The sequence below is a fragment of the Plasmodium chabaudi genome (assembly GCF_900002335.3).
Source record: "Plasmodium chabaudi chabaudi strain AS genome assembly, chromosome: 6".
Lineage (NCBI taxonomy): Eukaryota > Apicomplexa > Aconoidasida > Haemosporida > Plasmodiidae > Plasmodium > Plasmodium chabaudi.
Window position 1 is genome coordinate 911712 of NC_030106.2, and position 15789 is coordinate 927500.

At 29.9% G+C, this 15789-nt stretch overlaps 1 protein-coding gene and 2 non-coding genes across 3 annotated transcripts; all 3 read left to right on the forward strand.

The window, feature by feature from the left end:
* Positions 1 to 1197: 1197 nt before the first annotated feature.
* Positions 1198 to 1941, forward strand: PCHAS_0624600 (conserved Plasmodium protein, unknown function; the record flags this gene model as incomplete). The annotated part of the gene is made up of 4 exons (XM_016797559.1): positions 1198 to 1248; positions 1419 to 1459; positions 1613 to 1645; positions 1767 to 1941. The coding sequence occupies 4 exons, from the start codon at positions 1198 to 1200 to the stop codon at positions 1939 to 1941; spliced, it is 300 nt and encodes a 99-aa protein (XP_016653499.1).
* Positions 1942 to 4559: 2618 nt separating this feature from the next.
* On the forward strand, positions 4560 to 6612 carry PCHAS_0624620. The gene has a single exon (XR_007844653.1). It is a non-coding gene; the product is annotated as an 18S ribosomal RNA (ribosomal RNA).
* A 507-nt stretch (positions 6613 to 7119) lies between these two features.
* On the forward strand, positions 7120 to 7277 carry PCHAS_0624640. Its single transcript, XR_007844654.1, has one exon. It is a non-coding gene; the product is annotated as a 5.8S ribosomal RNA (ribosomal RNA).
* The last annotated feature ends 8512 nt before the right edge of the window (positions 7278 to 15789 follow it).

The following is a 15789-nucleotide window of genomic DNA, read 5'->3' on the forward strand; positions in this document are numbered from 1 at the left end:
AATATTATAATATTTTCTTGGTTCTTTGTTTACTTGTTTTCGTTTGATTTGTTCTTTTTGTTAATGTCATGATATTTAAGTATTGATGTAGGAAGTAGAATATAAAAATAGCTACAATATAAAGTTCATGTTTTAATTATATTTCTTTAAAAATGATGGGAATTTATAAATTTCGAAAATTTGGTTTTATATAAATGTACAATAGAAAATCGGAAAGATCAAATTATTACATTAATTTTTGATTCTTAAAAATTGTGTAAAAATAATAATATATTAGAGAAGGTTTAAAAACAGGAAAGATAAACTTTTTTAAGTTCATTTTATTTTTCATATATTTTTTTCTACAAAAAGATAAAATTAACATAATACAACATAGGAATATAACAATTAATGTTGTTAAGGGGGTAAATATGTTCCAGTGATTCTTTTCTTAATTTGTTTAAAAGGTTTGTTTATATATATAATTATATATTTTTTTAATTCTTCAATGAAAAATTAAATATTATATATACATGTGTACAATTTTGTATATTTAAAAAAGTAAATTTTTCGATTTTTAAAAAGGAAAACAATTTTTTATAAATTTCCAAAAAGGTCGTGTGTATATTAGCTAAATAAATAAAATATCCAATTTTAGTAAAAATAAATTAGTGCACATAGGTAGAGTTATGGATATACGTTTTAAAATAAAATTTTCCATGTTTAAATTATATTACACAATGCACACTTTAGAGGGAATTAAACATTTGGACCAATTTTTTTAAATCTATAAAATTAGGAATAGATTTAAAAATTATAATAGGTAAAAAAATTAATTTTTATTTATAAATTAGGATTGTGGTTGTATTAATTAAATATGATTTATTAATTTTATAAAATTATTTCAAATGGTAAAGAACCATTATTTATATATAATAGCAGAAGTATTAATCTTAGTATTGACATAAATAAATGTTTAGTTATATTTATATAACCGTGTAATGTTTTAAAAAATAAAGGACTTATTATTAATAGTAAACAATAAAAATTGTGAAAATAGAAAAATTAATAGCACTGGTTATATAGAACCAAAGTATATTAGCTTATCAATTTTATTAGACCCTTATATTTATTACGCATAATACGTAATATATAGCATAGTATATTAAAGACCAATATCGTTACTTTATTGAAGTCAATTATTATTATAACTTGAAAATGATTTCCATTAAATATTTTATTTTTTGCGCCATATGGATCATTCTTTGTGTAAAAATATATAAAAATATGACATAGTATATATGTTGTTTTATTTGTCTAATAGTTACATATATATAATGGACACGCACGATTTTATCTCATTAATTTTTTACAAATATGATGTGCAATATTTCATTGTGCCCAACTAATCAAATATTAATTAAATTGTATTTTTATAGATTGGAATGCAAAAGGAAGGAACATTATCCATTCACGAAAGGTAAACAGAATATTGAATGGAACTATTTACATAAATACAAAAAAAATATGCAACCATGTGATTCCATTAAATTATATTATATAGACAGCTAATTAGAAATAAAATATAAGGTATATCTATATGTCCATATGTTTTTTTACATCATTTTTGCAGAAATAATGGTCAATCAAAGAGCCGTATTTTAAGGTACCCAAATAAATAGGAAATAGTATATTATGTGTGTTTTTATATATTAGGTAGTTATATAGACTCATCGTTTAACTTAGTTTTATAATTATAAATATATATTGATTATTTCTTTTAACAGAATGGATACCCCAGATCCAATGGGAGAGTCAGAAAATTATGAAGTTGTTACAAATGGCCCAACAGGGACCATAGTAACTGTTTATAATAAACATGGCGAGCCATTATATTTTTATATAAATAAAAAGAAAACAAAAAAGGACTCCAAACTAAGAAAGAAAAATAATAAATCTTAAAAAACGAAATAATTTATATCTCATATTTGAGATGAAATACTTTACTATATGTATTATATAATAAATTTGTTAGCTTATAATACTCGTCAAAAACACAATTTTATTGATTAAGATATAACTGTTGTGAGTGTTGTGCTCATGTTTAATAGTTTTGATACCAGAAATTATATATCAAATATATTTGATGAATCTCAGCATTAATTACACGATATTAAAAAATTAAACCACAAACAGCTTGCAACAAATAAGAGCATCTCTGAATTAATGCAATGTATACGCAATATACGTTACGAATTGTGTATGTGTGTGCGTTTTTATGTGCTTAAATATTTATAGAAAATAGCATTACTATGATATATATATATATAATAGTAGTTTTATTTAAAAAATACACAATGTGTTAATCATTTTATCCCTTTTTTATTATATTAACATAAAGTGTAAAACTGGCTTGTAATTAAAAATAAAGAACACTTCTTTTTTTTTCGTTAATTTAAATTCCAAAACCAACGGCGCATACAAGTATATAATAATATTTTTTCAATAAATATTACTATAGATGATATAGTGCATTACATATACAAAATAGGCATATATTATTAATCGGATAATATAAAGTTTTAGACAGGAACGTAAAGGACAAGGAAATAATAATTAAGTTTGCAAATATTATTTTTTATTATTTGCAAGTTAAAAAATAATTGTACTTAAGAGAGTCTAAAAAAATAAATAAAAAAAAAGTGGTACTTATTAAATCATGTAGATTCGTGTGTGTAATAATATGTAGACAAGTAGACAATTAAATTCCTATGATATTATATATTTAAAATTTATAAAAAAAATATAAATATATTTCTATTACATTTCCAGCTAGCCAAATTTTTTTTTTTTTTTTTTTTTTTTTTTTTTGAACTAGCCAAATTGATGCATAGTATAATGGCCTATATGTGGGGAGATCGTATATGGTATTAAATCACGGCCAATGAAAAAAGTCCCAAAAGTGGCAAATAATGGGACTTTTTTGGACGTTTTTTTGACGACATTTTCATTATTGTTTTTAAAAAATTTAATCAACAAAATAATTGGATAATATTTTGGAAAAAGGATCCTTTGCTAGGCTAGTGAAGCAGCAATCAATGAAAAAAGAAAAAAAAAAAAAGTAAATAATTAATAATATATTATTATAAGAAAATAAGTATATTATTAAATAATAATATATTATATTTTAAGTAATTTAATATATTATTATATAAATACTTTTGTTTATTTATACATTTTTTATATGTAAAAAATATATAATAAATATTTATATTGTTTATGTAATTTTTTATGGTGTAAAAATTATAAATAAGATTTCATTGAATTTATTATAATATTTAATATATAATATTTAACATAAATTTTATATTTTAATTAACATAATAAATTAAATTGATTATTTGGTTAAATGTATATCCAATTTTCCAAAACAATGATTTGAATAACAAACTTGGTATAATTTTAAATAACATTGGTAATTTATATTTAGTAACTATATTTATTATTGGTAATTTATATTTAATAAGTATAGTTTATTATTGGTAATTTGTATTTAATAAATATAACTTATTATTGGTAATTTATATTTAATAAATATAATTTATTATACTCTTATTTTATTTTAAGGTATTTTTTATACATATAGAAATTTCCGATATAAGGCGTTCTATTGTATATTTTGAAGTGTATAAATAAATGTTATGAAATATTATATATAATTTTGTGAAAAAACTATTGTGTTGTTAAATTAAATATATGTAATTTTGTGTGTGTGCAAAAATATCAATTTATTGTCGCTTCTCGTAATATACATAGTAAATAGAGTCTATTTTCCGTGTTATTACAAAGGTTTTCAATAATCTTCTTCAAGTTCTCTTAATATTAGATCTTTATAGTGATAATATATAATTGTTTGGATATTTGTGTGTGCTAGCCTAGCACCAAAACCCAAAACACCATCCTTATAATTATAGAGACAAAAATAAAAACAATATGCATATTATTTATTTAAGCATAAATAATTTGTGAAAATAATTTTATAATCATCATTGGACCCATTTGTTAAAAACGTAACGTTATATTATACTTAAATTTTTAATAAATAAAAAACTAAATGTTTTGTTAAAATTATAAAAGGAGTTTCAAACTAAATATCGGGACCTTTTTATAGATTTAATGCTAATTTCCGTAATTTGTATACTATATAAAATAACTTATATATATTAAGCACCATAGTAAAAAATGTTATGTCTATTAAGTCGGTGGTAATACCACCAGAAATAATAGAGATGTATTTTTATGCTAGATGCATTCATTTTTTTTATAATGCTATAAATAAAATATAGCTTGATAAAGAAAAAATAACAAATAAAAAAATCACATTGTAAATAAAATCACTACTAAATTAAGTGTGTTTTTCTAAAATATGTTATAAAAGTATAATATTATTAAAATGCGTTATCTTAATATATATAATATAATGCATATATTTAATGTTTTTTAGATATATCGAAATTATTATATAATATTTAGGTATTTCATTTATGGTATTAATATTTAGTAACCTGGTTGATCTTGCCAGTAGTCATATGCTTGTCTCAAAGATTAAGCCATGCAAGTGAAAGTATATGCATATTTAATATGTAGAAACTGCGAACGGCTCATTAAAACAGTTATAATCTACTTGACATTTTATTATAAGGATACCTACGGAAAAGCTGTAGCTAATACTTGTAAAAGTACATTACTCCTCGGAGTATAGTACGTATTTGTTAAGACCCCCAAGAAAAAATGATATTAAAGGAATTATAACAAAGAAGTTACACCACAACAATCGTTATAGTGTGTATCAATCGAGTTTCTGACCTATCAGCTTTTGATGTTAGGGTATTGACCTAACATGGCTTTGACGGGTAACGGGGAATTAGAGTTCGATTCCGGAGAGGGAGCCTGAGAAATAGCTACCACATCTAAGGAAGGCAGCAGGCGCGTAAATTACCCAATTCTAAATCAGAGAGGTAGTGACAAGAAATAACAATATAAGGCCAAATTTTGGTTTTATAATTGGAATGATGGGAACTTAAAATCTTCCCAAAACTCAATTGGAGGGCAAGTCTGGTGCCAGCAGCCGCGGTAATTCCAGCTCCAATAGCGTATATTAAAATTGTTGCAGTTAAAACGCTCGTAGTTAAATTTCAAAGGACTATAAATATTGTAAGAACGTGCTTGGTGAGATTCATCGTGACTTTGTCATTGTACTCTGCCTCGTCGTACTTTTAACTATAGATTCCTTTGAGAGCCCAATGAGTCATCGCTGGGCTCTCGTTACTTTGAGTAAATTAGAGTGTTTAAAGCAAATATATAATTAGTATAATTACTGTGTTTGAATACTATAGCATGGAATAACAACATTGAATAGGTCAAAAATTTTTGAAAAATTTTTCTTGTTTTGGCTTAGATACAGTTAATAGGAGTAGATTGGAGGCATTTGTATTCAGATGCTAGAGGTGAAATTCTTAGATTTTCTGGAGACAAACAACTGCGAAAGCATTTGCCTAAAATACTTCCATTAATCAAGAACGAAAGTTAAGGGAGTGAAGACGATCAGATACCGTCGTAATCTTAACCATAAACTATGCCGACTAAGTGTTGGATGAAAATTTATAAATAAAACTATCTTCTTTAAAGGAGTAGTTTTTTAGATGCTTCCTTCAGTACCTTATGAGAAATCAAAGTCTTTGGGTTCTGGGGCGAGTATTCGCGCAAGCGAGAAAGTTAAAAGAATTGACGGAAGGGCACCACCAGGCGTGGAGCTTGCGGCTTAATTTGACTCAACACGGGGAAACTCACTAGTTTAAGACAAGAGTAGGATTGACAGATTGATAGCTCTTTCTTGATTTCTTGGATGGTGATGCATGGCCGTTTTTAGTTCGTGAATATGATTTGTCTGGTTAATTCCGATAACGAACGAGATCTTAACCTGCTAATTAGTGGCGGGTACGTGATATTCTTCGAAGGTGGACTAACTATAGCGTTTTTGAATATATGCTGCATAATCATTCGGTTTACCTTTTGTTTTTTTGCTTCATATTCTTTCGGTTTCGTTGGGTTTTTTCCCTAGTAAGGATGTATCCGCTTTATTTAATGCTGCTTAGAGGAACGATGTGTGCCTAACGCAAGGAAGTTTAAGGCAACAACAGGTCTGTGATGTCCTTAGATATACTAGGCTGCACGCGTGCTACACTGATATGTAAAACGAGTACTTAAAACTATATCTCTATGGTAGTTAATCATATTCTACGTATGTTAGGGTATATTTTTCCTACACTGAAATAGTGAAGGTAATCTTTATCAATACATATCGTGATGGGGATAGATTATTGCAACTATTAATCTTGAACGAGGAATGCCTAGTAAGCATGATTCATCAGATTGTGCTGACTACGTCCCTGCCCTTTGTACACACCGCCCGTCGCTCCTACCGATTGAAAGATATGATGAATTGTTCGGACAATTAAATAAGTATAATTTTATTTTCTTGGAAGGGCCGTAAATCCTATCTTTTAAAGGAAGGAGAAGTCGTAACAAGGTTTCCGTAGGTGAACCTGCGGAAGGATCATTTTTAGCACCCGGATATGGAATCTTGGTGCATGTGCTTTATATGTTCAAAATTTATAATGGTGTGTAAACAGATATATAGATTTTGAGATATATGTTTTGTAATTTAATATTCGATGTCATAATATAAAGAAATATATTTTAATATATCAAGATATTATACCAGTCGTAATTAATGCATAACGTTAAGTATATTCCCATAAAATATATATTATGTGCTCATTTATTCATAATGAGGATTATAAAGTGTGTGTATTAAGGTACCATATCTCACGAGTACCCAGTATATAGCATACGGCACCATCCTGTTTAGTATTTTTGAGGTTGGTTATATCCCTACATTTTTTCCGAAAAGTTAATATGAAAAGGGTATGATTGATTTCAAAGGTATTAAGCACGGTGCTCTATGAATATACATTTCCAATACGGCATATATCAATTTTTGCATGTTAACGTGTTTGTATATTTTGTTTGAAATGCTATATTTCGATAAAGCAAGTTCAAGGAAAATATAAAAAATTTAATCACAATCTTAACGATGGATGTCTTGGTTCCTACAGCGATGAAGGCCGTAGCAAAATACGATAGACAATGAAAATTGCAATTACTGTGAATCATCGGAATGCTGAATGTAAACTACACCATTTACCTTTTAAGGTAATGATTATCATTATATGGTACTCCCATTATACTTTATATAAATAATATAATTCTGCAAAAAATAACTATATTGTTCTTCAATATAATTTATAAATAAATATTGTCTTCAATATACCTTCAGAAATTAATATTGTTCTTCAATATAATTATAAATAAATTGTTCTTCAATATAGTTATATGTAAATATTATTCTTAATATAATCATAAATAAATATTATTCTTAATATAATTCAGAAAGATATTATTCTTAATATAATCATAAAGATATTATTCTTAATATAATCATAAAGATATTATTCTTAATATAATCATAAAGATATTATTCTTAATATAATCATAAATAAATATTATTCTTAATATAATCATAAATAAATATTATTCTTAATATAATCATAAATAAATATTATTCTTAATATAATCATAAATAAATATTATTCTTAATATAATCATAAATAAATATTATTCTTAATAAATTCATAAGTCGATATTGTTCCTCAATATAATTCATAAGTAAATATTGTTCCTCAATACATATTGAAAAGTAAATATTGCTACTCAATATATATTGATGAGTAAATATAAAATACTAATTTATAATTATGAAAATAATATCGGTGTCGTTATGTATATATATATATTGGATGATATTATATATAACTGGCCTCCCATTTTCTTTAATTGACCTTTTAATATTATTATAATAAAAGTAAACAATGCTGGTATGGGGAAGATTTATTGAATTAATTAATCAAGCTATACTTATTGAATATATAATCAAGATTTAGACTTATTGTGAAAGTTAATCAAGATTTAGACTTATTGAATATTTAACCAAGACGAAGTTTTTTTTTAAAAGTGCATAGATTATGTAATCTTGATCTATAGATTATTCTATATCATTTTTGTCTTCATGGTGGGTGTAGCATAATCATATATTATGTAATATTGATCTATAGATTATTCTATAACATTGTGTTTTCATGGTGGTATATAGTAAAATTGAAATGAATATTCCATATTAGTCACTTTTAAAAAATAAAAATACGATTGCATATTCTATAAAATATTGTGTAAATCCCCCGGATTTCAAATCAAGACAACACAATATTTGGTGTATATCCGCACTTTAAATGGACGAATTAAGAGAATATATAACTATATTTAACGGTTGCTTTATGAACAACTCTATTAAATATACAGTAATACTTGTTATTAAACTATGTGTTTATGACCGTTGTACATTTCTTGAGTATGAACCATACGAGGGACAATCATAGGGTATTCATAATTTCGCCCCAGTGACAGGTGCAAATACCCCCGGGACAACAACACACATTGCTTAGTGATGGCTACGCACTTATGTGGACGAGCTATTCTTACCTGGTAAACAATGTTATATTAACTCTATATGAAATGACGAAGCTAATTTTGACAAGCGTCATATTTTACTCTATGTATGAAATGACGAAGCTAATTTTGACAAGCGTCATATTTTACTCTATGTATGAAATGACGAAGCTAATTTTGACAAGCGTCATATTTTACTCTATGTATGAAATGACGAAGCTAATTTTGACAAGCGTCATATTTTATTCTATGTATGAAATGACCGATCTAATATGATCGATTATCTCAAATGATAACACTTAACCTGGTAAACAACGTTATATTACTCTATGTATGAAGTGACAAGTCTAATATGATCTAATATCTCAAACGAGGACGACTGCCTGGTAAGCGTACGCCATATTGTTCTATATATGTGACGGACCTCATTTTGCCGAAAGGTTAAACGAGGAGGAGCTTACCTGGTAAACGAGCGTCATATTACTCTATATATGAAATGACGAAGCTTTTGTGGACGAGCGTCATATTTTGCTCTATGTATGAAATGACGAAGCTAATGTTGACATGCGTCATATTACTCTATGTATGAAGTGACAAAGCTAATGCTGACATGTGTCATATTATTCTATATATGAAATGACGAAGCTCATATTGTCGTTTATCTCAAAGTGGATTATCTGGTAACGTCGTACATCATAATGTTTTAAATATGTGACGAACCAAATAATGCCGAGATGCTGAACGAGGAAGAGACTACCTGGTAAGCGTACGCCATATTGTTCTATATGTGCGACGGCCCTCATATTGCCGGAAGGCTAAACGAGGAGGAGCTTACCTGGTATATAAATGTTACACTACTCTATATATGAAATAACGAAGTTAATGTTGTCGTTTATCTCAAAGTGGATTATCTGGTAACGTCGTACATCATAATGTTTTAAATATTTGACGAACCAAATAATTCCAAGATGCTGAACGAGGAGGAGACTATCTGGTAAACAAATGTTATACTACTCTATATATGAAATGACAAAGTTAATGTTGTCGTTTATCTCAAACGTGGATTATCATCTGGTAACGTATATCATAATGTTTTATATATTTGACGAACCAAATAATGCCAAGATGCTGAACGAGGATGAGACTATCTGGTAAGCGTACGCCATATTGTTCTATATATGCGACAGACCTCATATTGCCGAAAGGCTAGAGGGGGAGCTTATCGGTAAACAAATGTTACACTACTCTATATATGAAATGACGAATCTAATATTGTCGATTATCTTAAACGGGGATTATCTGGTAAGCATACATCATATTATTCTATATATGTGACGAACCAAATATTGCCGATAGGTTGAACGAGGAGGTTCTTACCTGGTAATCAACGTTATATTATTCTATATATGAAGTGACGAATCTAATTGATCAATTATCTTACGGGGATTATCTGGTAAACATACATCATATTATTTTATATATGTGACTAACTAAATATTGCCGAGAGGATGAACGAGGAGGGACTACCTAGTAATCAACGTTATATTACTCTATATATGAAATGACGAATCTAATATTGTCGATTATCTTAAACGGGGATTATCTGGTAAGCATAAATCATATTATTCTATATATGTGACGAACCAAATATTGCCGATAGGTTGAACGAGGAGGTTCTTACCTGGTAATCAACGTTATATTACTCTATATATGAAATGACGAAGCTAATATGGTCGATTATCTCAAACGTGGAGGAGACTACCTGGTAAGCGTACGCCATATTATTCTATATATGCGACGGACCTCATATTGCCGAAAGGCTAGAGGGGGAGCTTACCTGGTAATCAACGTTATATTACTCTATATTGAAATGACGAAGCTAATATGGTCGATTATCTCAAACGTGGACGAGACTACCTGTGGTAAGTATAATCATATTCTCTATATATGTGACGAACCAAATATTGCCGAGAGGCTGAACGAGGAGGTTCTTACCTGGTAAACAAAGTCATATTACTCTATGTATATAATGACGAAGCTTTTGTGGACGAGCGTCAATTAATCTATATATGAAATGACGAAGCTTTTTGGGACGGACGTCATATTAATCTATATATGAAATGACGAAGCTTTTGTGGACGGACGTCATATTAATTTATATATAAAATGACGAAGCTTTTGTGGACGGACGTCATATTTACTCTATATATGAAATGACGAAGCTTTTTGGGACGGACGTCATATTAATTTATATATAAAATGACGAAGCTTTTGTGGACGAGCGTCATATTTTACTCTATATATGAAATGGCGAAGCTTTTGTGGACGAGCGTCATATTTTACTCTATGTATGAAATGACGAAGCTTTTGTGGACGGACGCCATATTAATCTATATATGAAATGACGAAGCTTTTGTGGACGGACGTCATATTAATTTATATATAAAATGACGAAGCTTTTGTGGACGGACGTCATATTTACTCTATATATGAAATGACGAAGCTTTTGGGGACGGACGTCATATTAATTTATATATAAAATGACGAAGCTTTTGTGGACGGACGTCATATTTTACTCTATATATGAAATGACGAAGCTAATTTGAACGATCGTCTCAAACGTGGATGATTACCTGGTGATCGTATGTCATATTACTCTATATATGTGACAGCCCAAATATTGCCGAGAGGCTATATGCGGACGAATGCCTAGTAATCGGACGTCATATTTATCTAAATGTGATTTGAAAGACCTAATTTGTTCGATTGTCTCAAACTTGAGCAATACTACCTGGTAAGTGTACATCATATTCTTTTATATATGTAACGAATCAAATATAGTCGAGGGGCTAAATGAGAGGAGCTTACCTGGTAAACGAACGTCATATTACTTTATATATGAAATGACGAAGCTTTTGTGGACGGGCGTCATATTTTACTCTATGTATCAAATGACGAAGCTTTTTGGGACGGACGTCATTTTTTATTATATATATGAAGTTATGAAGCTTTTTGGGACGGACGTCATATTTTATTCTATATATGAAATGAAGAAACTAATTTAATCGATTGTATCAAACGTGGATGACTACCTGGTGATCGTATGTCATATTACTCTATATATGTGACAGACCCAATATTGCCGAGAGGCTATATGGGACGAATGCCTGGTAATCGGACGTCATATTTATCTAAATGTGATTTGATAGACCTAATTTGTTCGATTGCCCCAAACTTGGGCAATATTACCTTGTAAGTGTACATCATATTCTTTTATATATGTGACGAATCAAATATAGTCGAGGGGCTAAACGAGAGGAGCTTATATGGTAAACGAACATTACACTACTCTATATATGAAATGACGAATCTAATATTGTCGATTATCTTAAACGGGGATTATCTGGTAAGTGCATATATCATATTATTATATATATGTGACGAACCAAATATTGCCGATAGGTTGAACGAGGAGGTTCTTACCTGATAATCAACGTTATATTATTCTATATATGAAGTGACAAATCTAATATGGTCGATTATATCAAACGTGGGCAAGACTACCTGTGGTAAGCATACATAATATTGTTTTATATATGTAACGAACCAAATATTGCCGAGAGGCTGAACGAGGAGGTTCTTACCTGGTAAACAGCGTTATATTATTATATATATGAAGTGACGAATTTAATTGATCAATTGTCTCAAACGAGAACGACTTCCTGGTAAGCATACATCATATTATTCTATATATGTAACGAACCAAATATTGCCGATAGGCTGAACAAGGAGGTTCTTACCTGGTAAATAACATTATATTACTCTATATATGAAATGGCGAAGCTTTTGTGGACGGGCGTCATATTTTACTCTATGTATGAAATGGCGAAGCTTTTGTGGACGGACGCCATATTTTACTTTATATATAAAGTGACGAATTTAATCGATCGATTGTCTCAAACGAGGACAATTGCCTGGTAAGCATACATCATATTATTTTATATATGTAACGAACCAAATATTGCCGAGAGGCTGAACAAGGAAGTTCTTACCTGGTAAATAACATTATATTGCTATATATATGAAATGGCGAAGCTTTTGTGGACGGGCGTCATGTTTTATTCTATATATCAAATGACGAAGCTTTTGTGGACGGACGCCATATTTTATTTTATATATAAAGTGACGAATCTAAATGATCGATTGTCTCAAACGAGAACGACTGCCTGGTAAGCATACATCATATTATTTTATATATGTAACGAACCAAATATTGCCGAAAGGCTGAACGAGGAGGTTCTTACCTGGTAAATAACATTATATTACTCTATATATGAAGTGACAAATTTAATTGATCGATTGTCTCAAACGTGGGCAAGACTACCTGTGGTAAGCATACATCATATTGTTTTATATATGTAACGAACCAAATATTGCCGATAGGCTGAACGAGGAGGTTCTTACCTGGTAAATAACATATATTACTATATATATGAAGTGACAAATTTAATTGATCGATTGTCTCAAACGAGAACAATTGCCTGGTAAGCATACATCATATTATTTTATATATGTAACGAACCAAATATTGCCGAAAGGCTGAACAAGGAGGTTCTTACCTGGTAAATAACATTATATTACTCTATATATGAAATGGCGAAGCTTTTGTGGACGGGCGTCATATTTTACTCTATGTATGAAATGACGAAGCTTTTGTGGACGGACGCCATATTTTATTTTATATATAAAGTGACGAATCTAATTGATCGATTGTCTCAAACGAGGAAAATTGCCTGGTAAGCATACATCATATTATTCTATATATGTAACGAACCAAATATTGCCGATAGGCTGAACGAGGAGGTTCTTACCTGGTAAATAACGTTGTATTATTCTATATATGAAGTGACAAATTTAATTGATCGATTGTCTCAAGCGAGGAAAATTGTCTGGTAAGCATACATCATATTATTTTATATATGTGACGAACCAAATATTGCCGATAGGCTGAACGAGGAGGTTCTTACCTGGTAAATAACATATATTACTATATATATGAAGTGACAAATTTAATTGATCGATTGTCTCAAACGAGAACAATTGCCTGGTAAGCATACATCATATTATTTTATATATGTAACGAACCAAATATTGCCGAAAGGCTGAACAAGGAGGTTCTTACCTGGTAAATAACATTATATTACTCTATATATGAAATGGCGAAGCTTTTGTGGACGGGCGTCATATTTTACTCTATGTATGAAATGACGAAGCTTTTGTGGACGGACGCCATATTTTATTTTATATATAAAGTGACGAATCTAATTGATCGATTGTCTCAAACGAGGAAAATTGCCTGGTAAGCATACATCATATTATTCTATATATGTAACGAACCAAATATTGCCGATAGGCTGAACGAGGAGGTTCTTACCTGGTAAATAACGTTGTATTATTCTATATATGAAGTGACAAATTTAATTGATCGATTGTCTCAAGCGAGGAAAATTGTCTGGTAAGCATACATCATATTATTTTATATATGTGACGAACCAAATATTGCCGATAGGCTGAACGAGGAGGTTCTTACCTGGTAAATAACATATATTACTATATATATGAAGTGACAAATTTAATTGATCGATTGTCTCAAACGAGAACAATTGCCTGGTAAGCATACATCATATTATTTTATATATGTAACGAACCAAATATTGCCGAAAGGCTGAACAAGGAGGTTCTTACCTGGTAAATAACATTATATTACTCTATATATGAAATGGCGAAGCTTTTGTGGACGGGCGTCATATTTTACTCTATGTATGAAATGACGAAGCTTTTGTGGACGGACGCCATATTTTATTTTATATATAAAGTGACGAATCTAATTGATCGATTGTCTCAAACGAGGAAAATTGCCTGGTAAGCATACATCATATTATTCTATATATGTAACGAACCAAATATTGCCGATAGGCTGAACGAGGAGGTTCTTACCTGGTAAATAACGTTGTATTATTCTATATATGAAGTGACAAATTTAATTGATCGATTGTCTCAAGCGAGGAAAATTGTCTGGTAAGCATACATCATATTATTTTATATATGTGACGAACCAAATATTGCCGATAGGCTGAACGAGGAGGTTCTTACCTGGTAAATAACGTTGTATTATTCTATATATGAAGTGACAAATTTAATGTGATTGATTGTATCAAACGAGGACGATCTAATCTGGTAAGTGTATGACACATTACTCTATGTATGAGTTGTCAAAGTTAATTTTATCTATTGTCTCAAACGAGGACGATTTAACCTGGTAAGTGTATATCATATTACAATGTGTATGAGTTAACGAAGTTAATTTGGTCGATTGCCTCAAACGAGGGCAGGCCAACCTGGTAAGGTATGTCATATTACTCTATGTATGAAGTGACAAGCTATGTGGACGAGCGTCTCACAAGGATTACCTATCCTGGTAAACGGGCGTCATGGAAGCAATGCTGCGTAGCAACGGTCAACCAAGGGTTACAGCCAGAGGGCCCTTGGGTAGCCCAAGGGGGCTCATCTCGAGGTAGGTGGTTATGGAACCTATGGGACGATATGGGGATTGACTGAAGGCGGTGTAGAACGAGTCTAGCCCTTCCTAGGAAATGTATGATGGAAAGATCATAGTTACGTCATTTATAACAGTATTACTGACATAATATCTTATTATGAACTATTCATGTGTTTATGACCGGTGTACCAAATGCCTAGTCGTAGATTAACCTTTACAATAATCTCTATACAAGATTTTACGTATAGAAGGAAGTTATGCATGCCTTGATAAAAAGGTGTAAATTACTTGGGTAAGGGCCGTATTCTGGGGTGACGAACCTAATGTGGCTGAGTGTCTTGAGGGGCAACGGCCTTACCTGGTAAACGAGCGGTCAGGAGCGTCAGCGAACCTAGGGAAACGCATCTTAATATAGGGGTGTGTAGAATAACCTTTTAGCGGAAAACCTTTTAGGGGTTATCACCAAACCCAGCAGTGGAGGTAATCAACAGGACACAACGCTAGGATGATGCGCATTGGGAAGATCATGGTTTTCATAATAATGATAGCAATCAACTTCAATCAAGATAGGCATAATGTGATAATAAAAAGCAACAATAATTTAATTATATATATATTTTATATTA